Source organism: Somniosus microcephalus, chromosome 4 (assembly GCF_052327205.1).
Source record: "Somniosus microcephalus isolate GS21.2 chromosome 4, FLI_Smic_1.0, whole genome shotgun sequence".
Lineage (NCBI taxonomy): Eukaryota > Metazoa > Chordata > Chondrichthyes > Squaliformes > Somniosidae > Somniosus > Somniosus microcephalus.
Genome location: NC_140990.1, coordinates 327,363,765 through 327,390,220, shown reverse-complemented (window position 1 = coordinate 327,390,220; position 26,456 = coordinate 327,363,765). Strand labels below are relative to the sequence as shown.

Genomic DNA, 26,456 nt, shown 5'->3' with positions numbered 1-26,456 from the left:
TCAATTGGCCGGACTTCAATGGAGGCGGGACTAAAACCCGAAAGTTGTCGTCCCGCCTCCTTCCCGACAGCTTAATGAAAACCCAGCCCATCATGTCTGAAATTATTCATATACTGCATGCCAGCATGTTATTTTCTGAAAGAAACCGGTCTAATTGGCATTTGAATGAATCAACACTAACTACTTCCTCCATCTCTCGAGGATTGAACACTCACTCACATGAAATGCTCTGCTCAGTTCTCCACATTCTTGATTTAATGTTAATCATTCTCATCAACTAAACAAATACAAGCCGAAAAACTTGAAATTTTTTTAAATTTGTTTACAAACACACAAGTCATTATCACCAACTGAAACACATCATCATCCTATCAGATTCGCATGAGGTAATAAAAAATCACTGCTCCTTCACATCATAAACCTTCAGAGATAAAACAATTGCCAAACACTGTTTCACAACGGCAAGCCTCATTAAATATAGATGTATATTGTTAACAAAGATTGCCTGATTTCATGCAGAATCATCAGAGGTGGGATCCAGCTGAATTAGTCTCTGATAGTTGTGGGTGACGTATTTTAAAGAGGGCTGTGCACTACAGATGGTACAGAAAATAATAGAAAAGCGTTCAACATATGTTAATTTGGGAGGAAAAAGATTGACTGAGTATTTATCCAACGACTCCAAACCGAAGAGAACATCTGACGAACCGGTCGGGAATTTGTAACATAATGGAGGCAAAAACTCTGGAAACAGAGAAAAGCCAAATGTTCTAATCTATACTTATACTAGCTGGGGAGCCCCGCGTTGCGAGGGCAATTTTGGGGCGCTTGGTCTCCCTGCCCCTGTGTGTCCCCCCTCTCCCTGTCATGTCCTCTCCCTGTCCTATCCCTCCCTCCCCTCCCCTCCTCTCCCTCCCCTCCCCTGTCTCCCTCCCTCCCTCCCTCCCCTCGCCCACCCCCACCCCCACTCCCCCACTCCCCTCTGTCCCTCCCTCCGGCCCCTCCCCCTGCCTAGCGCCTGAGGTCCGGAGCTGAGGTCCCCCGCGTATGGCGCGGCTGATGGACGGCCGCTGTGGGCGGGCGGGCGGCGCATGCGCGGTCAGTGGGCAATTTTGGGGCGCTTGGTCTCCCTGCCCCTGTGTGTCCCCCCTCTCCCTGTCATGTCCTCTCCCTGTCCTATCCCTCCCTCCCCTCCCCTCCTCTCCCTCCCCTCCCCTGTCTCCCTCCCCTCGCCCACCCCCACCCCCACCCCCGCTCCCCCACTCCCCTCTGTCCCTCCCTCCGGCCCCTCCCCCTGCCTAGCGCCTGAGGTCCGGAGCTGAGGTCCCCCGCGTATGGCGCGGCTGATGGACGGCCGCTGTGGGCGGGCGGGCGGCGCATGCGCGGTCAGTGGGCAATTTTGGGGCGCTTGGTCTCCCTGCCCCTGTGTGTCCCCCCTCTCCCTGTCATGTCCTCTCCCTGTCCTATCCCTCCCTCCCCTCCTCTCCCCTCGCCTCCCCCGCTCCCCCACTCCCCTCTGTCCCTCTCTCCGGCCCCTCCCCCTGCCTAGCGCCTGAGGTCCGGAGCTGAGGTCCCCCGCGTATCGCGCGGCTGATGGACGGCCGCTGTGGGCGGGCGGGCGGCGCATGCGCGGTCAGTGCGGGCGGCGCGAGCGCCCCGCGATTTCCCGAGGCTCGCCCCCCCCCGCGATTTCCCGAGGCTCTTCCCCCCCCCCCGCGATTTCCCGAGGCTCTTCCCCCCCCCGCGATTTCCCGAGGCTCTTCCCCCCCCGCGATTTCCCGAGGCTCTTCCCGCCCCGCGATTTCCCGAGGCTCTCCCCCCACCGCGATTTCCCGAGGCTCTCCCCCCCCCGCGATTTCCCGAGGCTCTCCCCCCCCCGCGATTTCCCGAGGCTCTCCTCCCCCCCCCTATTAAATTGTTATTTAATTCCCTAACACATCATTAAAATATTTACCTTAGTTCCCTAACACACAGAAAGTGTGGGGGAAAAAATTGTGAAAAATCAAGATGGCAGCCACTCACCTCGGTTCAGAAGGGTAAGGCCCACCCACACACGCACCGATTGGTCGACTGGTCAGGTCACCGAAGCGTAGGATTGGTCAATCGTCGACTCACTCGACACTCAACTGTAGGAAGGAACCCGCCGTCCGATTGGTCGACCTCGACGTCACACAGTTGCTAATGAGATGCTAATGAGCGGAACGCTGAACGTTTTTGGGATACCGCGGGCGGGATTTTTGTCCGGCCGAAACGTAAATACACCTATAACCGGTCCGGAATCGCAAGCTTTCTTTTGAGGCGACGCGCGCGTCGGTACGCTCTGTAACTTTCAAACGTATAGAGAACGGACAGACAGACATCGGGACAGACAGAAGAGCCGCTTTATATATATAGATTTTAAAAACTTGCATTCTATAACACCTTTCATGTCCTCAGGATAACCCAAAGCATCTAATGACCAATTCATTACTTTTGAAGTGCAGTCATTCTGTACGCAAACACAGGAGCCAATTTGCATACAGCAATGTCCCACATAAAGTAAATGAGGTAAATGATCAGATTGTAGGAGTCTACGCACTCCTAGCAAAAAATACTGAACTCGGAGAGGTTCAACAGAAAAGGTTTAATTGTTGAGACTGCATGTTGAACACAAAATGGCGTCAGATCCTACACCAAGTCCGACTGCCATTCATCAGTCCACAGCTTCGACTGCTCCTCCCCCGCTCTGGGCTTAACTATGTTGCAGATTGAGTTTCTTAAAGGTGTGATCCTTCTTAAAGGCATGACGCCTGATTTATAGTCTACAGACCGAAAAGCGGATTGTGTCCTTTCTGTGATCGGTACGCCACACAGCTCCCCCCAGAATCCGCTAGTAGGGAGTGTACGAACCGGCGTGGCGGCTTGATGGCACGGCCGGAATGGCTCTTGGCGGTTGGTGTCGGGAGCGGAGCAGTCGGACGCGTCGGGCTCTTAGGCGGTCTGCCCCACGGTGGGGGTTGGCCCACTTGAACGGGTTCGTCGGGCTCTAGGTGCGCCAGCTTGAGCCGGTCGACCGACACCTTGTCAGTTCTGCCGCCCACTTTGAGGAGGAAGAACTTGTTCCCCGTCTGGAGTACCTTGTAGGGTCCGTCGTATGGGGGCCGTAGAGGTCCTCAGTGGGCGTCATGGCGCACGAAAACAAATTTGGCCATGTGCAGGCTAGGTGGTACGAGGGTTGCTGGTTCGCCGTGCCGGCCGGTGGGCACCGGAGCGAACTGTTGTGCTCGGTTGGCGAAAGCGCGGCGTTGCTGGTCAGCCGACCAGGGGGTCGTGGCGGTGGGCAGGAACTCTCCGGGTACGCGCAGCGGCTGGCCGTACACGAGTTCCGCCACCGAGGCTTGCAGGTCTTCCTTGACCGCGGAGCGTAGGCCAAGTAGCACCCATGGGAGGCGGTCGATCCAAGCCTCGTCCTCGAGGCTGGCATGGAGGGACGCCTTCATGGACCTGTGGAATCGCTCGCACAGTTCGTTGGCTTGGGGGTGGTAAGCCGTGGTGCAGTGAATGGCCACCCCGAGGTTTCGGGCGATGGCGGCCCACAGATCAGAGGTGAACTGCGGGCCTCTATCCGACGTCATGTCGGAGGGGACGCCGAACCGAGCGACCCAGGTACCGATGAACGCCCTCGCGATGTCGGCAGTGGTGCTGGACGTCAGTGGAATGGCCTCGGGCCAGCGGGTGGTACGGTCCACGATTGTCAGCAGGTGCGTGTGACCTTGTGATGGCGGCAGAGGGCCGACGAGGTCGATGTGGACGTGGTCAAACCTTCTTTCTGGCACGGTGAACTCCTCGAGTGGGGCTTTGACGTGCTGGTGGATTTTGGCACGCTGGCAAGCTATGCAGGATCTGGACCAGACGCGTACATCTTTGCGCAGGCCGCGCCAGACAAATTGGTTGGCCACCAGTCTAATGGACGCGCGGGTGCCAGGGTGTGAGAGGCCGTGGACGATGTCGAACACCCGTTTTCGCCAGGACGCCGGGACTACGGGGCGGGGTTGCGCCAAGGAGGTGTCGCATTTGACTGTGACGACGGACGGGCCGCAGGCGACGTCGGTCAGTCGCAGCCCTGGGAGGGTTGTGGGCGCGGAGAGCAGATCGGGGTCGGTGCGTTGCTCCGCTGCCAGTTGAGCATAGTCCACTGCCAGGTGGGCGCCGTGGACGGCGGGGTGGGATAAGCAGTCGGCCACCACGTTGTCTCGACCGGAGACGTGCCGGATGTCCGTGGTGAATTCGGACACCGCGGCGAGCTGGCGTTGTTGCCTGGCTGACCACGGGTCCGCAGATTTGGCCATCGCGAATGTCAGGGGTTTGTGGTCGACAAACGCGGTGAAGGGGCGGCCCTCCAGAAGAAATCTAAAATGGCGGACTGCCAGGTACAGTGCGAGGAGCTCGCGGTCAAAGGCGCTGTATTTGGCCTCCGGGGGGCGCAGTTGGCGGCTGAAAAAGGCCAGCGGTTGTCAGGCCCCGTCGACCCACTGCTCGTACACGGTGCCGACCGTGTGGTCGGAGGCGTCCGTGGTGAGGGCCACCCTGGCGTTGGGCTGTGGGTGAGCGAGCATGGTGGCGTCGGCGAGCGCCTTTTTGGTCGAGTCGAAATCGGTCAACATGTCCGCCGACCACTCGATCGCCATTCTGTCTTTCTTACCCCGGAGGGCTTCGTATAGGGGCCGCATGAGGGAGGCCCCTCCGGGAATGAAGCGGTTGTAAAAGTGGATCATCCCCAAGAACTCCTGGAGGCCTTTGATGGCGGTAGACCGGGGGAACTGCTGGACGGCTTGCACCTTGGCGGGCAGGGGAATGGCTCCGTCCTGCGTGATGTGGTGGCCGAGGAATTCGATCCTGCTGAGGCCGAATTGGCACTTGGCTGGGCTGATGATGAGCCCGTGCTCACTGAGCAGCTGGAACAGGGTGCGGAGGTGCTCGATGTGTTCCTGCTTGGAGGAACTAGCTACCAGGATGTCATCCAGGTGGACAAAGAGGAACTTCAGGTCCCGGAGGACCGAGTCCATGAGCCGCTGGAAGGCCTGGGCCGCGTTTTTGAGGCCGAAGGGCATTCGGAGGAACTCGAATAGCCCAAAAGGGGTGATTATGGCCGTCTTGGGAACGTCCGTGGGGTGGACTGGCACCTGATGGTAACCGCGCACCTGGTCGACTTTGGAGAAGACTGAGCGGCCGGCCAGTCTAGCCGAGAAGTCTTGAATGTGCGGTATGGGGTACCGATCCGGCGTGGTGGCGTCGTTTAGGCGCCGGTAGTCCCCGCAGAGGCACCATCCCCCATCAGGTTTGGTGACGATGTGGAGTGGGGAGGCCCAGGGGCTGTTGGAGCGGCGGATGATGCCGAGCTGTTCCATTGTGGCGAACTCGGCCCGCGCGATCTCCAGCTTGGCCGGGTCCAGCCTGCGGGCGTGGGCATACACCGGTGGGCCTGTGGTGGGGATGAAGTGTTCTACCCCGTGCTTAGCAACTTTTGCGGAGAAGGTCGGGTTGGTGAGGGCTGGGAACTCAGCCAGGAGTGCTGAGTAGTCGTCCGTTGAGCGGGCGCGGCACTGCCATGCCATTTCAGCGGGTTGGGGGGGTGCCATGGCGCCCGGGATAGGTGACATGGTGTTCATGTCCACGAGGCGGCGCCGAGGCATGTCGACCAACAGGCCGTGGGCGCACAGGAAATCCGCACCGAGGAGCGGGGAGAGCACTTTGGCGGTGATAAACTCCCAGTGGTAGTGGCGGCCTGCGAGGTCGATGGTGACGGTGCGGGTGCCGTACGTCCGGATGTTGGTGCCGTTGGCGGCAGCCAGCACAGGGCCGCGGCCACCTCGCTGGATCTCGAGGGCGGACGCGGGGATGATGCTGCGCTGCGCGCCTGTGTCGCATAGGAAACGACGTCTGGAGGCGCTGTCCGTAACGTACAGCAGCGCGCCTGCTTGCCCCACGGCCATCGTGTAGGCCGGTGTGGGGGCAGTTGGAAACGTGCAGGGATGGCTGCAGCAGCGTGCCCGTGCGCCGAACCAGGTATGGAAGTAGCAGTAGCCCTGGGTCGGAGGGCTTGGGGGACGTGGGGGCCTGGGGGGCCTCGTGGCCGAGCTGTGTGGCCGCGCGATAGAGGGTGGAGCGCGTGCCGACGCTGCGGAGGCCAGGTCGGGGGTGACGGCGTGGTTGGAGCCGGCGGACAGGAGCTTATCGGCTTCGTTGGCCAGGGCCTTGTGGTCCGTGAGACTGGACGCCACGATCGCCGGGCGGATGCTGGGAGGTAGTTGGCGGATAAAGAGCATGCGGAAGAGGGAGCCGGGCGGTTTCTCGTCGGTCAGAGCAAGCATGTGTGAGAGCAAGTCTGATGGCGTGGAGTCACCGAGGCCCGGGAGGTCGAGCAGGTGGCAGTTGCGCAAAAATTGGGAGGCTGTGAATTTTTTAAGGAGCGTGGCCTTGAGATGTGCGTACTTGCCTTCCTCCGGAGGGTTTTGTAGTGTTGTCCAGACTTTCATGATTGTGGAGCTGCCCAGGGAGGCGAGGAGGTAGTCGTACATCATTGCGTCGGCGGTGTTGCCGCGGAGTCGGAATTGCGATTTGGCTTGAAGGAACCAGGCAGTGGCCAGGTTCTCCCAGAACTCCGGCAGCTTCACAGAAACTGCGTTTGTGTCAGCCATGGTTATGCTTAGGAGTCGTCCTGAGCGTCGGGGTCACCAATGTAGGTGTCTACGTACTCCTAGCAAAAAATACTGAACTCGGAGAGGTTCAACAGAAAAGGTTTAATTGTTGAGTCTGCATGTTGAACACAAAATGGCGTCAGAGCCTACACCAAGTCCGACTGCCTTTCATCAGTCCACAGCTTCGACTGCTCCTCCCCCGCTCTGGGCTTAACTATGTTGCAGATCGAGTTTCTTAAAGGTGTGATCCTTCTTAAAGGCATGACGCCTGATTTATAGTCTACGGACCGAAAAGCGGATTGTGTCCTTTCTGTGATCGGTATGCCACAAGATGATCTGTTTTGGTGGTGGCGCTTGAGGGAAGACACTTGGCTGGGGACAACAGGACAGCCCCAGGTCTAATTTGAAGAGCACCATGAGATCTTTTAAAACCACTTGAACATGCAGAAGGGGCCTTGGTTCAATGGCCCAGAAATTCGGGTCGGAGGCTGCCCGCGGATGCAAGCCTCCGACCTGCACTTACCTAGCGCACCGGCCATTGTGTTGTGGGCCCGCATGGGATTCTGATCCTGGGCCTGCTCCAACTGCCGGCGCGCAGTGCTTACGTATCCCAGGGACGCAGTTCGTTCGATGCGTCCCCTGGAATCACGTGGGCGTTGGAGAGCCAATGGTAGCAGGGAATGCTTCATTCATAAGTTTGACAGGAAGAGCTGTCAAACCTATAAATACTATAAGCCCCAAAACATCACTAAAACTTCAAATAAAATAACTACAAATTACATGAAATAACTATTTTTAACAATAATTTAAATTTTTGAAAAAATTAATTACATTTTCTAAAGGGGCTAAAAATAAACTTATCTTTCTTTAAAGTATTTAAAAATAATAAACCTGTGGAAAAATGTTTTAATTTTAATTAATTCACCACTTACCTTGTTAAAAGGTGGTGGTGAGCCGCCTTCTTGAACCACTGCAGTCCGTGTGGTGAAGGTACTCCCACAGTGCTGTTAGGGAGGGTGTTCCAGGATTTTGACCCAGCGATGATGAAGGAACGGCGATATATTTCCAAGTCAGGATGGTGTGTGACTTGGAGGGGAAAATGGAGGTGATGGTGTTCCCATGTGCCTGCTGCCCTTGTCCTTCTAGGTGGAAGAGGTCGCGGGTTTGGGAGGTGCTGCCGAAGAAGCCTTGGTGAGTTGCTGCAGTCTATAACCAAAACAGGAGAGTACAAGTTAGAGGAAGTCATGCTGACGTGTATAGTGCTCTGGTCACACCATACTTTGAGCGCCGTGACCAGTTCTTTTCATCTAGACACAGAGACACAGAGAACTTAACGCACTAGTAGCACTTCAGAGAAGAGCCACAGGCTGATCGTTGACATCAGAGGACTGAGGTCTGAGGAATGACTGGCGAAACCTTGAGAGGAGGTGCCTGAGAGGTGACCTTATAGGTAACCTTAAATTTGTAAATGGTGTGGAAAAGGCAGATCCTTAATTCATGAGTAACCAGAGGACACCGATTTAAGATCATTGGTAAAAGAACCAGGGGGGGAGATGGGGAGAAATGTTTTTATGCAGTGAGTTGTGATGATCTGAAATGCACTGCCCGAAAGGGTGTTGGAAGCAGATTCAATAGTAACTTTCAAAAGGGAATTGTATATGTAACTGAAAAGGAAAAATGTGCAAAGTTTGAAAGAGCTAGCACAGGCCCAATTGGCCGAATGGCCTGCTTCTTTGCTGTATGATTCAATGATCTTGAGTGCCCGCTGGAGGTTGGGGCAAGCAGCTGTGGCACTGACTGGCCAGCCTGGTGTTAAAGCTGGCATGCCTGGATGAAACTGGCACTAAGGTTGAAAATTAACCCTCTTTATAAGAGGGCTGATTTCATCCTGCTTGCCTGCAGTCTTCTAGAGTGTTTGAAGCCAATAATTAGGATTGGAACACCCCTGTAGGTCCCACTTACACCCCTCCATTGACCTGGAGGCTGGTATCTTTCTGTCCTCCAGGGTGCTGGGCACACTGTGGGTGGGAACATAGGAACAGGAGTAGGCTATTCAGCACCTTGAGCTAGTTCTGCCATTCAATTTGGTCATGGCTGATCTGTATCTTAACTCTATTTACCCGCCTTGGTTCCATATCCATTAGTAGCCTTGCCTAATAAAAACCTACCAGTCTCAGTTTTAAAATTTTCAATTGACCCAGCTTCAACATCTTTTTTTTTGCGGGGGGCGGGGGGGTGGAGGAGAGAGAGTTCCAAATTCCCACCACCCTTTGTGTGAAGAGATGCTTCCTGACATCACCCCTGATCGGCCTAGCTCTAATTAAAAATTTATGCCCCCTTGCTCTGGACTTCCCTGCCAACCAGAGGAAATAGCTTCTCTCTATCTACCTCATCAAATCCTTTAGCCATCTTAAAAACCTCAACCCTTAACCTTCTGTACTCAAGGGAATTCAAGCCTACTCTATGCAACCTAGCCTCATAATTCAACTTTTTCAGCCCCGGTATCATTTTGGTGAATTTGCTCCGCACCCACTTCAAGACCCAGGGAGACCTGGATGTTGCCACTGTGCCAGTTCGGCATCCTTTGCATCATCAGGCTATTGATGGGGTGGCTGGGACCTTTGTCTGCCTCGGCGTCCAGCAGGAATTCCCATGAGATCCTTCCCCAGCTGGAGTTTAAGAGTAAGGAAGTCTTGCTGCAATTATATTGGGCCTTGGTGAGACCCCACCTGGAGTACTATGTACAGTTTTGGTCTCCTTATCTAAAGATGGATATACTTAGAGGCGGTGCAACAAAGGCTCTCTAGATTGATTCACGGGATGAGAGGGTTGTCCTATGAGGAGAGATTGAGTAGACTAGGTCTATATTCTCTGGAGTTTAGAAGAATGAGAGGTGATCTCATTGAAACTTATAAAATTCTTAGAGGGCTTGACAGGGTAACTGCTGAGAGGCTGTTTCCTCTGGCTGGTGAGTTTAGAACTAGGAGGCATAGCCTCAGGATAAGGGGGCGGCCATTTAGAAATGAACTGAGGAGAAAAGTCTTCACTCAGAGGGTTGTGAATCTTTGGAATTCTCTAACCCAGAGGGCTGTGGATGCTTAGTCACTGAGTATATTCCGTATGGATTTTTGGACATGAGGGAATCAGGAGATATGGGTATAGTCATGATCTTATTGAATGGCGGAGCAGGCTCGAGGGGCCTTATGGCCTAATCCTGTTCCTATTTCTTATGTTCTTATTAAGTTCTCCCAGCTTCTTTATTCTGGAATTGTGCCCCAGCCTCCAAGAAAATTCAGGGCCCTAATATTTAGTACTAAAGAAAGAAAGAACAAAAAAGCTGTGACAAAACCATTGTACTAAGGAGTCACGTTGAGCACACAGGAATTAAACGCAGACGTAAGGGCCTAAAAATTCAGTGGCTTTGCACCTCCCGTTAGCGCTCTAAGAGGGCACTAACGGGGTGCAAAGCAACTAGCGCCTGGGTGCGGCACCGCCAACACCTCCCGTGAAATTCAGTGGGAAGTTAGCGGCGGTGGTAACCGTTAGCGCCCCGCGGTGCTGTGCCGCCGGCGATGATGTAATCGCCATGCACAGCGCCCCACTCACACCCCGGCCGCCATCTTCGCTAGCGCCCCCTGACTTAACGCTGGACGCTATGTCTGACGGGGTCAGGGGGGGCTAACCTGCGGCTGGGGTGGCGCAAATTAAAGGGGAGGTGCCGGGTGCCCATTTTTGTCGCCTGCCAGCATCTGCTGTCCCCGGCCTCCTCTGCAGCCACCCGCCCCCCCCCCCCGCCGCGGGGTGCCGGCTGCGCTACGTCAGCCCGGCACTTCCCTTGACTGCCGGCCTCTTTTGCCGGCACTCCGATCTCTGGTGGCCCAGCTGGGCCCCGGGTCGCGCTGCGCTAGGCCCCTCCCCTTTAAGAAGGGGAGGAAGGCCTGCAGTACCACGGCGCGACGTGCCACAGTGCATGGCGCTGCGGCACATAGCACCGCGATATTCACTCGCAGTTCCCCAAGAGGGCGGCGGGGCACTTCCAGTAGCACCCCACTTCCCTGTTGGAGCGCGACTCTGTTTTTCCCCCAAGATTTTTAATAAGATATAGATGGATTTTGCTTCACAAAAGCAAACTAGAAAATGTGAAAGGATAAATACTTAGAAAGATCCCACCATGATTTTAATCAAGAGACTTTTCAAAATGTAATTGGTGACATTTAAAATATGAAAATATTAATAAAGCGTTCAGAATTTTCTATGAGAAAATGTTTTATCATCATGTTTGGAGAGAAATTCACACAAAAGATTAAGAGATGAGAGCAAGGTAATACTACTCAGGATTTTAAACCAGGATGTGCCTAATTAGAAAGAAAAGAAAGACTTGTATTTATATAGCGCCTTTCACAACCTCAGGACATCCCAAACGCTTCACAGCCAATTAAGTAATTTTTGAAGTGTAGTCACTGTTGTAATGTGGGAAACGCAGCAGCCAATTTGTGCACAGGAAGCCCCCACAAACAGCAATGTGATAATGACCAGATAATCGGTTTTGTTGTGATGTTCATTGAGGGATAAATATTGGTCAGGACACTGGGGCTAACTCCCCTGCTCTTCTTCGAAATAGTGGCCGTGAGCTCTTTTACGTCCACCTGAGAGAGCAGACGGGGCCTCGGTTTAATGTCTCATCCGAAAGACGGCACCTCCGACAGTGCAGCGCTCCCTCGGCACTGCACTGGAGTGTCAGCCAGGATCTTTGTGCTCAAGTCTCTGGACTCTCAACCTTCTGACTCAGAGGCGAGGTTGCTACCAACTGAGCCACAGCTGACGCATAATTAGCGAGGGATGCATTCATAGGAAATTCTTCTGTCCATTCATTGAATGGAGGTGTTAACCCATTTATTTGAATAGCGTTAACACTTTTGCTAAAATAACAGACCGTTCAATTCCATAATGTTTTAACGTGTTCGTTACCGATGTCACATTGTGCTATTAGTCTTTCTAATAGAGTGGAATTAAATTGCTGAAATATAATGCGCTGCAGTCTCCAGTTAGATGATGCACTAACTGAATAACGAGCAGCTGAAAATGTTTCAGGCCCCTTCCAAAATTAAACGCCAAGGCACACAGAGCTAGTTAACTGAACCAATTCGTAGAATTGAGCGAGCGCAGCGGAATCTGAAGCCTTTTTTATGGGTGGGTTAGGAAGGTCTTCCATGAGAGTGAGATAATCTGTGCAAATAGACTGCTTAATAAATAGCTCACTTAACATTCTGGATTTAAATCATTTCTCAATCTGTCTTTACTTAAATACACTTTGAGCAAACACTGTAGTGTCAGGCTATCATTAGATTTAATCTTACTGGGATGAGGCTAGATATGAAGTATTAGCTTCTAATGCGCTGGTTTTCAAATGCTTTCAGGCTGGGCCAAAGCTAAAATAGAGAAAAGTTGAGAGGGGCATTCACCATAATAGTATCGATAGACTTTTTGGCTCCACACTCTGGCATGTTCCCATTGAATCCCTCAACTTTGCTTCTGGTGGCCGCAAAAGGCGTTACAGGAAACTCTTTGGTGTCCGGCACCTACGGGACCGGGATGGTGTCGGTTGATTAAAAATTCCAGACACGGAGATGTATACCTACCAAGGTATGAGGGCCCCATTACAGAGCCACAGGTGCAGGAACCCCAGTTACACGGCCACTTGTGCAGGAACCCCGGTTACACGGCCACTAATATACAGTAAAACTTACCTGAACCTACTCCTGAATTTTGCCGGTTAATAGAGAATTCCGGATATTTAGGTGCCATTTAAACGAGAGTTTCCTGTATATAAATGCAAGTCTTTTTCTCTCCTTCCCTCTTTCAAGAGCCTCTGCAAAAATGTATCTCTTTAACCAACCTGTTTTCTCCTGCAGTCACCAAACACATCCGGTGTGATCGCGGCCATGGCTCGTAGTCCTTTCTCGTGCTCCCCGCCCTCTCTAATGCTCCCAAACAGATAACCGCTCTCTTGTCCTTGAACATGTCACCTCCACCGGACGCTTGCTCACTTAAAGCCTGCAAGGAGGCAGCAGAGAAGCGTGAGGCAACCTTTCTGCTCACCCTGGGTGCCAGAAAGCGTTTTCCACCAGCTCAAAAGCGGTTTCAACACAGGAAATGAAAGCGGGAAATGCAGTCTCGCTTTAAAGAAAAAGAAAGACTTGCATTTATATAGTGCCTTTCACGACCACCGGACATCTCATAGCACTTTACAGCCAATGAAGTACTTTTGGTGTGTAGTCACTGTTGTATTGTGAGAAAGGCAGCAGCCAATTTGCACACAGCAAGCTCCCACAAGCAACAATGTGATAATGACCAGATAATCTGTTTTTTTTGTTATGTTGATTGAGGGATAAATATTGGCCAGGACACCGAGGAGAACGCCCCTGCTCTTCTTCGGCATAGTGTCACGGAATCTTTTACGTCCACCTGAGAGAGCAGACAGGGCCTCAGTTTTAACATCTCATCCGAAAGACGGCACCTCCAGACAGTGCGGCACTCCCTCAGCACTGCACTGGAGTGTCAGCCTAGCTTTATGTGCTCAAGTCCCTGGAGTGGGACTTGAACCCACAATCTTCTGACTCAGAGGCGAGTGTGCTACTAACTGAGCCACAGCTGACACATCCTCGCTTTACGAACATACAAAATTGACGGGCAGAAAAAGACCAGCTGGTCCATCAAGCCTGCCCCACACCATGGTGGCTGGAGCATCGTGACTAGACACTTCCTCCCTCCACTCCTCCCCCCCGCACCTCCCACCCACCCTCCCAGCCATGTAATCTCCTGGGAGAGGCAAAAAATGAGAAAAATACACTGGAAAATTCCTCTCTGACCCATTAGGAGGCTAATCAGAGGGAACATTATAGAGGTAGGTGTGAAAGGAAGAGGTAAATCTGGAGCAATACATCAATTAAAACATGACAAGGAACCATTTGTACAAATCTATAAGAGTCAATTCAGAACTGATGTCAGGAGGCACTTCTTCATCCCAAGTGTGATTAACACTGGAATGGACTTCTGTTTATGGGGATGGATGGAGGACCTCTGGAATAAAGAAAGATCTTGCATTTATATAGCTGCTTTCATGACGTCAAGGAGTATCAAAATGTTTTACACCCAATTAAATACTTTTTGCAGTGTAGTCACTGTTGTAATGTAGGAAACACGGCAGCCAATTCATGCACAGCAAGCTCCCACAAACAGCATTGAGATAACAACAGAAAAAGCTGGAAAAACTCAGCAGGCCAGGCAACATCCGTGGAGAGAAATTAGAGTCGACGTTTCGGGTCGAAACCCTTTTTCAAAACTGGAAAGGAAATGAAATAGATCGAATGGCAGGGCTGGGACAGAACAAAAGAAGTAAAGAGACATTACGAGGTATTGCATCTTCCGTTTAGGCACTCTGCAGCCTTCCGGACTCAATATCGAGTTCAACAATTTCAGATCATAACCTCGGCCCCTATTACATTTTTACTTATATTTTTTTTCCATCCCTTTGTTTTGGCCCTTTCCCTCCCCCCCCCGCTTTCCTTTTTGTTTCTCTCTCCCACATGGCAGCTGTCTCTCATTCTGCCAGTACACTTCACACCTAATCTGAGCCGCCTTTTGTCTCCACTTGTCCTATTACCATCTCGTCTGGTTTTGAATACCTCTTAATGTCTCTTTACCTCTTTTGTTCTATCGCAGCCCTGCCTTCGATCTATTTCATTTCCTTTCCAGTTTTGAAAAAGGGTTTCGACCCGAAACGTCGACTCTAATTTCTCTCCACGGATGTTGCCTGGCCTGCTGAGTTTTTCCAGCATTTTCTGTTGTTATTTCGGATTTCCAGCATCTGCAGTATTTTGCTATCGTAGCAATGAGATAATGACCAGCTAATCTGGTTTATTTTAGTGGTGTTTGTTGAGGGGCAAATAATGGCCAGGACACTGGGGAGAACTGCCCTGCCCTTCTTCTTCTTCTTAGGCAGTCCATTGGAAACGAGGATGACTTGCTTCCACATTAAAAATGAGTTCTCAGGTGACTGATGAGTCCAATCAAACTCATGGCATGGGATCTTTTACCTCCACCTGAGAGGGCAGACGGGCCTCGGTTTAACGTCTCATTTGAAAGACGGCTCCTCCGACACTGCAGCACTCCCTCAGTACTGCACTAAAGTGTCAGCCTAGCTTTTGTGCTCACGTCTCTGGAGTGAGACTTGAACTCACATTGAAACTTCTGACTCCGAGGTGAGAGTGCTGCCACTGCGTCATGGCTGACACCTATATTCAATAGGCCTGAAAGCCTTTTCCTACATTTTTTAAATAAAGATAGAAAGACTTGCATTTATATAGTGCCTTTCACGACCACCGGACGTCCCAAAGTGCTTTTACAGCCAATGTAGTAGTTTTTTTTTTGGAAGTGTAGTCACTGTTGTAATGTAGGAAAATGCAGCAGCCAATCTGCGCACGGCAAGCTCCCACAAACAGCAATGTGATAGTGGCCAGATCATCTGTTTTACTGATGTTGATTGAGGGATAATCTCCGCTGCTCTTCTTCGAAATAGTGCCATTAGCCGCAGCATATACTGTGCTAGACATTAGATGCTATAGAAACATAGGAGCAGGAGATTCAAGCCTGCTCTGCCATTCAAAAGGATCATGGCTGATCTCAATGCCATATTCCCGCTCTCTCCCCATACCCCTTGCTGATAGTTTCATGGTCACCATTACTCATACTAGCTTTTCACTCCAGATTTATTTAATTGAATTTAAATTCCCCAGCTGGCGTGGTGGGATTTGAACTCACATCTCTGAAACATTAGTCTAGGACTCCAGATTACTAGCCCAGTGACATTACCACTATGCTTCCCACTATGTTGGGCTGAGTGGAGGCATAAGTTTCTATGGAAGAATGCCTCCTCTAGACTTATTTTTGTGAAACAGGCTGAAGGGCCTTCCTCACCTGTACATAACTTACTAGCTGGGGGTGCCCGGTGTTGCCAGGGCAATTTTGGGCCGCGCGGTCTCCCTGCCCCTGTCTGTCCCCTCTCTCTGTCCCTCCCTCTCCCCCTCTCCTCTCCCTCCCTCCCCTCCCTCCCCCTCTCTGTGTCCCTCCCTCCCCTCTCCCTGCCTAGTGCCTGAGGCCCGGTGCTGTTGTGATACCGGCCGTGCGGGGCCTAGCGCTTCAGGCCCGGCCGGGCTCTCGGGCCGAGACGGACTCCAGCTGAGCTCCCCCGAGGTTGGCGCAGTTGACGGCCAGCCGCTGCCGCTCCCCCACCTGCTGTGTGTAAACTCACCTGCCGCTCCCGGAGCCGCAATGTGGGGGTTTGTTTGGCGGGTGCTGTCGCTGTGGGGATGAAAAAAATGGCGGTGAAGTTTCGGGAGACTGGAGGATTAGGTCCTGCCAGTGACGCACCAATTGGTCAACCATCAGGTCACTGAACTGTAGGATTGGTCAACCAGCACGTCACTCAATGCTAATGAGGGGTAGGATTGCTCTCAATGCTAATGAGGGGTAGGATTGCTCAACCGCTAATGAGCGGAGTTTTGAGGATTTTTGAACGTTTTTTGTATACTGTCCGAACAGTTTTTGTCTGACCAAAAAGTAAATATGCCTATGCGACTCCCCTAATGATAAGCTTTCTTTTGATATAACATGCGTGTAGGTTTTGATTGTATAGCCGGACAGACAGACAGACAAACAGACAAACTCTTTTATTTATATACTAGCTGGAGTGCCCGGTGGTGCCGAGGGTTTTTTGAGGGCATGTTGTTGTTGGAAGAGAGAGAGAGAGAGACTGGGGGGAGAAGAGAGAGAGACTGGGGGGAGAAGAGAGAGAGATTGGGGGAGAAGAGAAAGAGATGGGGGCAGGGAGAGACTGGTGGCAGAGAGAGACTGGGGGGCAGGGAGAGACTGGGGGAGAGAGAGAGACTGGGGGAGAGAGAGAGACTGGGGGAGAGAGAGAGACTGGGGGAAGTTGTTGAGGGCATGTTGTTGTTGGAAGAGAGAGAGAGAGCGACTGGGGGGAAGAGAGAGAGCGAGAGACTGGGGGAAGAGAGAGAGCGAGAGACTGGGGGGAAGAGAGAGCGAGAGACTGGGAGGAAGAGAGAGAGCGAGAGACTGGGGGGAAGAGAGAGCGAGAGACTGGGAGGAAGAGAGAGAGCGAGAGACTGGGGGAAGAGAGAGAGCGAGAGACTGGGGGAAGAGAGAGAGCGAGAGACTGGGGGAGAAGAGAGAGAGAGACTGGGGGGAGAGAGAGAGAGAGAGACTGGGGGAGAGAGAGAGAGAGACGGGGAGAGAGAGAGAGACTGGGGGAGAGAGAGAGAGAGACTGGGGGGAGAGAGAGAGAGACTGGGGGAGAAGAGAGAGACAGAGACTGGGGGGAGAGAGAGAGAGAGAGACTGGGGGAGAGAGAGAGAGACGGAGAGAGAGAGAGAGACTGGGGGGAGAGAGAGAAAGAGTGGGGGAGAGAGAGAGAGAGACTGGGGAGAGAATGGGGGGAGAAGAGAGAGAATGGGGGGAGAAGAGAGAGAGAGAGAGAGACGGGGGGGAGAGAGAGAGAGAGAGACGGGGGAGAGAGAGGGGGGAGAGAGAGAGAGAGGGGGAAAGAGGGAGGGGGCAGGGAGAGAGGGGGAGAGAGGGGGAGGGAGGTGGCAGGGAGGGAGGTGGCAGGGAGGGAGGGGGCAGGGAGAGAGGGGGAGGGAGGGGGCAGGGAGAGAGGGGGAGGGAGGGGGCAGGGAGAGAGGGGGAGGGAGGGGGAGGGAGGAAGGGGGTGGGGAGGGAGAGGGGGAGGGAGAGAGGGGGAGGGAGGGGGTGTGGAGAGAGGGGGAGGGGAGGGAGGGGGCGGGGAGGGAGGGGGCAGGGAGGGGGCGGGGAGGGAGGGGGCAGGGAGGGAGGGGGAGGGAGGGGGCAGGGAGAGAGGGGGAGGGTGAGAGGGGGAGGGAGGGGGCAGACAGAGAGGGGGAGGGAGGGGGCAGACAGAGGGGGGGAGGGGGCAGAGAGGGGGAGGGAGGGTGCAGAGAGGGGGAGGGAGGGGGCAGAGAGGGGGAGGGAGGGAGGGGGCTGTAGTGTATGTACCCGTCTACCTTTAAGGGAACTATTGAATGTAACCGTTCACCTTTAAGAGGACTACTTTCGGGTGGCACTATTTGTTTGGCTTCTGTATACTGTAATACCGATAGTGACCACACCAGTATATAAGTGTTGTGGCATGATTGCTGGGGCAGATTCGCCCGGGACCTTCGAATAGTAAAGACCTGTTTGTTTGTTACTTCTGAAGTCTGTGTATTTATTAACTGCACAACCCACAGACTTTACAGGGGCAGAGAGAGAGGGGGAGAGAGGAGGCAGAGAGAGAGAGGGAGGAAGGGGCCAGAGAGAGGGGGAGGGAGGGGGCAGAGAGAGAGGGGGAGGGAGGGGGCAGAGAGAGATGGGGAGGAAGGGGCAGAGAGAGAGGGGGAGGGAGGGGGCAGAGAGAGAGGGGGAGGGAGGGGGCAGAGAGAGAGGGGGAGAGAGAGAGGAGAGAGAGAGGGGAGGGAGGGGGCAGAGAGAGGGGGAGAGCGAGAGGGTGAGGCAGGTGGGAGAGAGAGGGGGAGAGAGTGAGGGTGAGGGAGGGGGAGAGAGAGGGGGGGAGGGGGAGAGGGGAGGGGGAGAGGGGAGGGGGGAGAGGGGGGCGGGGGAGGAGAGAGAGAGGGCGAGTGGCCTGCAGCCGCAAATGGAGCCAAGCCCCGGGAATGGGCGTGAGCCGGCTTGAGGCTGTGAGAGACAGCCGGGCCCGGTTGCCGGGGTAACCCTTCCCCCCCCTTCCCGCCCTCCCGAGCCCCACTCTCCGCCATCCCGAGACCCACCCTCCGCCCTCCCGAGCCCCGCCCTCCCGAGCCCCGGCCCCCCTGCCTGAGCCGGCTTCAAGACTGCCAATTGCGGCTGGGTCTGCGCTGGAGCCAAGCCCCGGGAAATGGGCGTGAGCCGGCTTGAGGCTGTGAGAGAGAGCTGGGCCCAGTTGTCGGGGTAACTCTTCCCCCCCCCCCTTCCCGCCCTCCCGAGCCCCGCCCTCCCGAGCACCGGCCCCCCGCCCGAGCCGGCTTCAAGACCGCCGATTGAGGCTGGGCCTGCGCGCCGCGTGGGGAAGAGTGAGAGAGAGACGCCGCCGCTCATCAGCGCCTCAAAGCCGGCCGGTGCATGACCTAGCGCGTGATGCACGGCTGGACTCAGGTCGCGCTCCGGGCCGATGTTGACGCGCGCGTTCCGGGCCGACGTTGACACGCACGCTGACTCCCGCCCCGCCCGCCTTTACTAAGATGGCGGAGATGGCTACGCTCGCCTCAGTCCCGCGCCGCCAGCCTTTAGAGAGATGGCAGCGATCGCGGGCCGCTTGTTGAGCGGGACGGGAGGTGCCCAGCTCAGGCGTGGCTGGGCAACAGAGGCCCAGGCCTCGAGGCCTGCAAAAACGGTGAAAGGTAGGAAAATTATAGAGGTTAGAGAAAAGATTTACAAATTAATTAACTTTTTTTTAAAAACAATTTGTGTTTAAAAGCAACTTTTTTTTTGCTGGAAATCTAGATTTTAAAAGAAACGCGCAGAAAGTGGGAAAAAGAAATGAAGAGTTTGGAATCAAGATGGCGGCCACTCACCTCGGCTCAGAATGATTAGGCCCGCCCACACACGCACCGATTGGTCAACCGTCAGGTCACTGAACTGTAGGATTGGTCAATCGTCGCGTCACTCAACTCTAGGATGGCCCGCCCGCACACGCAGTGAACCCGCCCCCATGATGCAGCGATTGGTCAACCGTCAGGTCGCTCGACTGTATGATTGGTCAACCTTCACGTCACTCAATGCCAATGAGCGGATAATGAGCGGAATTTTGAATGTTTTTTGTATACCGTCGGCACAATTTTTGTCTGACCAAAAAGTAAATATGCCTATGCGAGTCCCCTAATGATAAGCTTTCTTTTGATATAACATATGTGTAGGTACGCTCTATAACTTTTGATTGTATAGCCGGACAGACAGAAAGACAGAGAGACATACCGCTTTATATATAGAGATAGAGATAGATATAGATGATAGATGATCTTGTAGAATGACTATGTTGTAACATTGGTAAAGTAAAAGCCATATTGCGGGTTACATTATATTACTGGCTGTTTACATTTTCATTCAAGAAGGCCAGTGTATAGCAGGTGGCCACCTGTTGGCTGTGTTCTGAGCTGAGGTCATAGCTTGTGTGTGCAGACTGAGTCGTGCAACAACAACAAATTATATTTATATAGTGCCTTTAACATAGTAAAACATCCCAAGGCACTTCGCAGGAGTGTTATAAAACAAAATTTGACACCGAGCCACATCAGGAGAAATTAGGGAAGATTTCCAAAAGCTTGGTCAAAGAGGTAAATTTTAAGGAGTGTCTTAAAGTAGGAAAGAGAGGTGGAGAGGTTTAGGCAGGGAATTCCAGAACTTAGGGCCTAGGCAGCTGAAGGCACGGCAACCAATGGTGAAGGGATTAAAATCCGGGATGCACAATAGGCCAGAATTAGAGGAGCGCAGATATCTCGGAGGGTTGTAGGGCTGGAGGAGATTACAGAGATCGGGAGGGGACAAGGCCATGGAGGGATTTGAAAACAAAGATGAGAACTTTAAAATCAAGGCGTTATTTAACTGGGAGCCGATGTAGGTCAGCGAGCACAGGGTGAACGGGACTTGGTGCGAGTTAGGACACGGGCAGCCGAGTTTTGGATGACCTCACGTTTACGCAAGGTGGAGCGTGCGGCCTGTATCTTGAACTGTTGGAAAGGCAGGTTCCTGTTGAGTATGGCTGTGTCCTGCTGTTGTGTGAATACACCTGAGTGGCAGCCTGCATTGACCAGGAAAGGATAGCTAGCCCAGCACCGGGGGGGTGGGGGGGGCTGAGGAGCTGGCATAATGTCAGACATTTTAGAAGCTGAGTTTGAAGCTCAAGTTAAAAGAACGTCTAACCTCTTTACACCCTAAGGATTTTCAGAGCAAGGGATACTTGCAGCTGCACAGCACCTTATCGGGCCATTCAAACACCTTGAAGTGCATTGCTTTTGCCATGACAAAGTATTGCATTACTGATAAAGTTCTGAAAAGTTTTATTGAATTGAAATGGTAATGAGCAGTTTTCAGATGGTCTCCGACTGCGTTGCTTGTCATTACTTTTTTTCTTGTCTTTCCGTCATTTTTCCTTCACTCTTTGCACATTTGACCTGATATTCCTTTTGTTAGCTCCACCAAAGAAATGCCCTTAATTGACTCAATTCCAACTATTCAGCTAGCTTATGTTAAAGCCTTTCTAAGCTCTTTTGGCATTAAGCTACCTTCCTAATGTTATCTCTTTACTTTTGTTTTCAGTTTCTCGCACTTTAATTGACAGGTTTTATTTTTCCCGAACGTTAAGCTAAAACCTTCACTGTGTGCACATTAAATCAGGCAAGAGGGATCAGGAGATCTGGAAAAAAGAATATGGAAGAAAAAAATTCAGACTCCTATTACCGTCTCTAATGCTTTTCTGCCATAGGTTTTTCTTCAGTCCTGTGCTTCCTTTATTTGTATATAATATCCTCCACCAGCCTCCCTATCTTCACAGGCTGCCTGCTGTCTGGTTTGATTTATTTTCTTTTTCATTTTTGGCTCGTTGGGAATGTCGTCCCTTTGGTTTTTTTTAGCCTTCTGTTTTTTTATTCTTTTTCCCGATTTACTTTTGAGACATACGTTTCCTTGAGACCAGAATCTTCTCATGAAGTATAGTGAACAGTGAGGAGGATAGTGATAGACTTCAAGAGGACATAGACAGGCTGGTGGAATGGGCGAACACGTGGCAGATGAAATTTAACGCAGAAAAGAGCATAGTGATACATTTTGGTAGCGAGAACGAGGAGAGGCAATATAAACTAAAGGGTACAATCCTAAAGGGGGAGCAGGAACAGAGAGACCTGGGGGTATATATCCAGAAGTCACCCTGATTGATAGGCTTGGCTTCCAGTTGGCGGGGGAGCGCTCTGGAGCAGACCGCAGGCCCAGGTAGGGAGCCTGCAGCTGCTACTGGGAGTGTGGGGGTGAAGGGGGAGGGGGACTGATCTTCTACTCCAGAGGAGGAGGGCCTGACCCCAAGGGGGTTCGATCCCCAACCTCGGGGGGGTCTTTGTATGGGGGCAGTTGTCTGATTGGTGGTGGGGTGGGGGTGTGGGGGATCCGATCCAAGGGAAGAAGGTAAGCTTGAGGGCCTAGGGTGTATCACTTCTGCTGCTCTTGGCCCACAGCAGTGCCGGAAAAGGCACTTACCTTCTCCCCAGAGCTGTCCTTGCTTCGCTTGAACTGACCGGTTTCCCGAGGCCTGGGAAACCTGGCCAGCCAGGGTTAAACCTAGGTAAAGCCTCATTAAAATATTTAAATTGCCAACCCGCTTCCTGGGAACGAGTTGACTGCCCGCCGCATGTCTCGCCTCCGTTCAACCCGGACGTAGGCAGGTTGGGATTGGGGTGTGAGATTTTTAAAATTTTAACATCTCACCCGACCCCAACCCACCCATTTTTGGGGGTTAAAATTCCACCCCCCATGTCTGTCTATCTCAGCAAGCTGGAGAGCAGTCTTTTCCACTATAAATGTCTCGCCTCACGAAAGGATCGTGTTGTTTCCTTGTTAATCGGGCATCTCATTTCTCCAGGTGTCAATCTAAATGACGGACTGTGGCATTCTATTAATTTGAACGCCAGAAGGAATCGCGTTAGCATCATATTGGACAATAATGCTGCCTCAACCTTTCATTCAACCATACAGATGCAGATTTATTCTGGGAACAGCTATTATTTTGGAGGTAGGTGTTTATCAGCCTTTTGCATCTCTTCGTGGGTCGTCGTCCTTCGTGAATTTACTTTTAACATGCCCCCATTTCTCCCTTCTGGTCTTCCCTTAAGCCCCTCCGACATCTTCTTTATTAGAACTTGAACCTTATTTCTTGTTTGCATTTTGACACTGAAAGTTCATAACTGGGTCTTTTATTAAATTTAAAATGATACTGTTGTTTTCAAGCAATACAGGTAACTGAGCACTCAGCGTGTAATCGTTCTTTATTTCACAAGTTTTTAGCTCAACTTGCCAAACTCCATGTCATTCACCTTCATTTTCTTTATATAAAAGTCTTACTCTGAGCTCAACACGTAAATAAAAAAACTCTTAATCTAAGCACAAATTTTCCCCAATTAGTTCATTGCTTTTTGCGTACAACATCACCAAACAACTGTCAGATTCAACTCGAAGACACCAGCATGTTTTAGAAAACTGACTTTTTAAATATTGCTTCTTGTTAAGTGTTTATATCCAATTACTTAATTAATGACAGAAGTTTTCCCAAATAGCGGTTTCTATTTGCAAATTTTGTACATCCTGATCTGGAGACTACAATACTCATTCTAACAATAATATTTCTTGTAAAGTTAGCGTATGTTTTTAATCAGGGTTCAAATGAATATCCTTTTCCAATGAGGGGCCAGTGCATGGTGATTATTGGCATTGTCATGACAACATGGTTGTCCTTATCCTCATTGATAAATCACTTCATGGCTTCACCCTGCCAAACATCTGCATCCTCTTCCAGACCTGCAGCCCACTTGCACACCCTGCTCTTCCATGTCTGGACCCTCTTACCCCAGTTCATCTTTGGTAGAAACTTCAATCTCTGGAACATTTTCACTGTATTAAAGCAGTGACTACGCTTCAAAAGTAATTAATTGGCTGTAAAGCATTTTGTAGCATTCTGAGGTCATGAAAGGACCTACATCTCTCCCCATCTTCAAAAGCCTCCTCGATGATGGCTTCAGTTACCTCCACTGACTTTTCCAGCTCCTGCTCAGTGTCTGCTTCCCCCTCTACCCATTTGCAAAATGCTTTCGGATGTTTATGCCATATGAAAGGTGCCACATAAGTGCTCTTTTTGTTCTGGTGGCGGTTATTGTTGAGAGATCATGTCTGTAGTGAAGATATTGTAACCAACCCTGTGTTAAGACATGTACAAGGTTTACCCTTAGATTGCAGTCATATACATGAAACCATCATATATTACTAATTGTTATACTTTAAATACTAATGAAAGAATAATTATAACTATCTTCAAGCCCAGAACCTTGTTCTACCCTCCCTAGTTAATGGTCAGCTGTCAAAAAGGGACAGGTTCAGCTAATAGCATTTGTTGTTTGCAATCAATTCTTGTCTTCTTACCCTGTTAATCTGTGTTTTCTCCTTCAAAGGTTGCCCTGAAAATACCACTGCTGCTGATTGTTTAAATCCCTTTGGTACCTTTGAAGGCTGCATGAGGCTCATATTGATAGACAACCAAGCAGTGGATCTCATTTTGGTGCAACAAGGCTTGCAGGGTAACTTCACTGACCTACATATAGATTTGTGTGGTATCCAAGACAGGTAATTGTATAGCTCTCTATAATAATGAATAGCTATGTGAAACACTTCTCCTTTTGTGTGAAGGTTTTTAGAGGCAAACGTTTGCTACGTTTAAAGATTGCGGTTGTTTTCCTGAGCTATGTCGGAACTTTGAAGTAGGAACAGAGTTATCTGGGTTTCAGATGGTTCTTGGGACTCATTTTAATGAGTGATGATCATGTTCTACCTTACATTGCTGAGCGACAATATCATGCGGTATTGGGTCACAAGCGATGTTCCCCCTAAGGCGCGCGGCCACGCCTCGATCGGGATGTCCCGCGCAGGCTGCTCACCTGTTGTTGCCCCTGGAAAAGATACAGCGGCAGTGCGGAAAGTTTAAAGGGACTGTGCACGAAAAAAAGGTTAGAGGGGACATTGGTCACGAGCAATGTATCAACGGTGGCATAGTGGTTAGCACTGTTGCCTCACAGCGCCAGAGACCCGGGTTCGAATCCGGCCTCGGGTGACTGTCTGTGTGGAGTTTGCACATTCTCCCCGTGTTTGCGTGGGTTTTCTCCGGGTGCTCCGGTTTCCTCCCACAGTCCAAAGATGTGCGGGTTAGGTTGATTGGCTATGATAAATTGACCCGTAGTGTTAGGGGGATTAAATACATGGGGTTACAAGGATAGGGTGGGATATGTGTTGGTGTAGGGGTTACGGGGGTCGGGTGGGATATGTGTCGGTGCAGGCTCGATGGGCCGAAATGGCCTCTATCTGCACTGTGGGGTTTCTGTGATTCTGTGGACCCACAAAGCTAAATATTTTAATATCACAGCTCAGTGTTGGGGCTGCAGAACCTTGATGCCCCTTGAAGAGCATAAGAACATAAGAAGTAGGAGCAGGAGTAGGCCATACGGCCCCTCGGGCCTGCTCCGCCATTCAATAGGATCATGGCTGATCCGAATCTAGACTCACGTCTACTTCCCTGCCCTCTCTCCATAACCCCTAATTTACTTATCTGCTAGGAAACTGTCTATCTCCGTTTTAAATTTATTTAATGTTGCAGCTTCCACAGCTCTCTGGGGTAGCAAATTCCATAGATTTACTACCCTCTGAGTGAAGAAGTTTCTCCTCATCTCAGTTTTGAAAGGGCAGCCCCTTATTCTGAGACTATGCCCCCTAGTTCTAGTCTCACCCATCAGTGGAAACATCCTCACTGCATCCACCCGATCAAGCCCCCTCACAATCTTATATGTTTCGATAAGATCGCCTCTCATTCTTCTGAACTCCAATGAGTAGAGGCCCAACCTACTCAACCTTTCCTCATACGTCAACCCCCTCATCTCCGGAATCAATCGAGTGAACCTTCTCTGAACCGCCTCGAGAGCAAGTATATCTTTTCTTAAATATGGAAACCAAAACTGCATGCAGTATTCCAGGTGTGGCCTCACAAATACCCTGTATAACTGCAGCAAGACTTCCCTGTTTTTATACTCCATCCCCCTTGCAATAAAAGCCAAGATTCCATTGTCCTTCCTGATCACCTGCTGCACCTGCATACTAACTTTTTGTGTTTCATGCACCAGGACCCCCAGATCCCTTTGTACTGTAGCACTTTGCAGTTTCTCTCCATTTAGATAATAACTTGCTCTTTGATTTTTTCTGCCAAAGTGCATAACCTCACACTTTCCAATATTATATTCCATCTGCCAAATCTCTGCCCACTCACTTAGCCTGTCTATGTCCTTTTGCAGGTTTTTTATGTCCTCCTCACTCACTGCTTTCCCTCCCATCTTTGTATCGTCGGCAAACTTGGATATGTTGCACTCGGTCCCTTCCTCCAAATTGTTAATATAGATTGTAAAGAGTTGGGGTCCCAGCACTGACCCCTGCGGAACACCACTAGTTACTGATTGCCAGCCCGAGAATGAACCATTTATCCCAACTCTCTGTTTTCTGTTAGATAGCCAATCTTCCACCCATGCCAGTATATTACCCCCAATCCCGTGATTTTTTATCTTGATCAGTAATCTTTTGTGTGGAACCTTGTCAAATGCCTTTTGGAAGTCCAAATACACTACATCCACTGGTTCCCCTTTATCCACCCTGTATGTTACGTCCTCAAAGAATTCGAGCAAATTTGTCAAACATGACTTCCTCTTCATAAAACCATGCTGACTCTGTCCTATTAAAATATGTTTATCCAAATGTCCTGTTACTGTTTCCTTAATAATGGACTCCAACATTTTGCCAACCACAGATGTTAGGCTAACTGGTCTATAGTTTCCAGCTTTTTGTCTACTTCCCTTCTTAAATAAGGGTGTTACATTAGCAGTTTTCCAATCTGCCGGGACCTTTCCTGAGTCCAGGGAG

The 26,456-nt window shown here is 51.2% G+C and overlaps 1 protein-coding gene across 1 annotated transcript in view; it reads left to right on the top strand.

The window, feature by feature from the left end:
• LOC147120678 (contactin-associated protein-like 5) overlaps positions 1-26,456 on the top strand; it is a 1,541,569-nt gene that overhangs the window by 727,211 nt on the left and 787,902 nt on the right. Inside the window, exons 9-10 of the mRNA XM_085986862.1 lie at positions 22,375-22,524; positions 23,954-24,125. Of these exons, the coding sequence (XP_085842988.1) occupies positions 22,375-22,524; positions 23,954-24,125 (322 nt within the window). The remainder of the gene's footprint in view (positions 1-22,374; positions 22,525-23,953; positions 24,126-26,456) is intronic.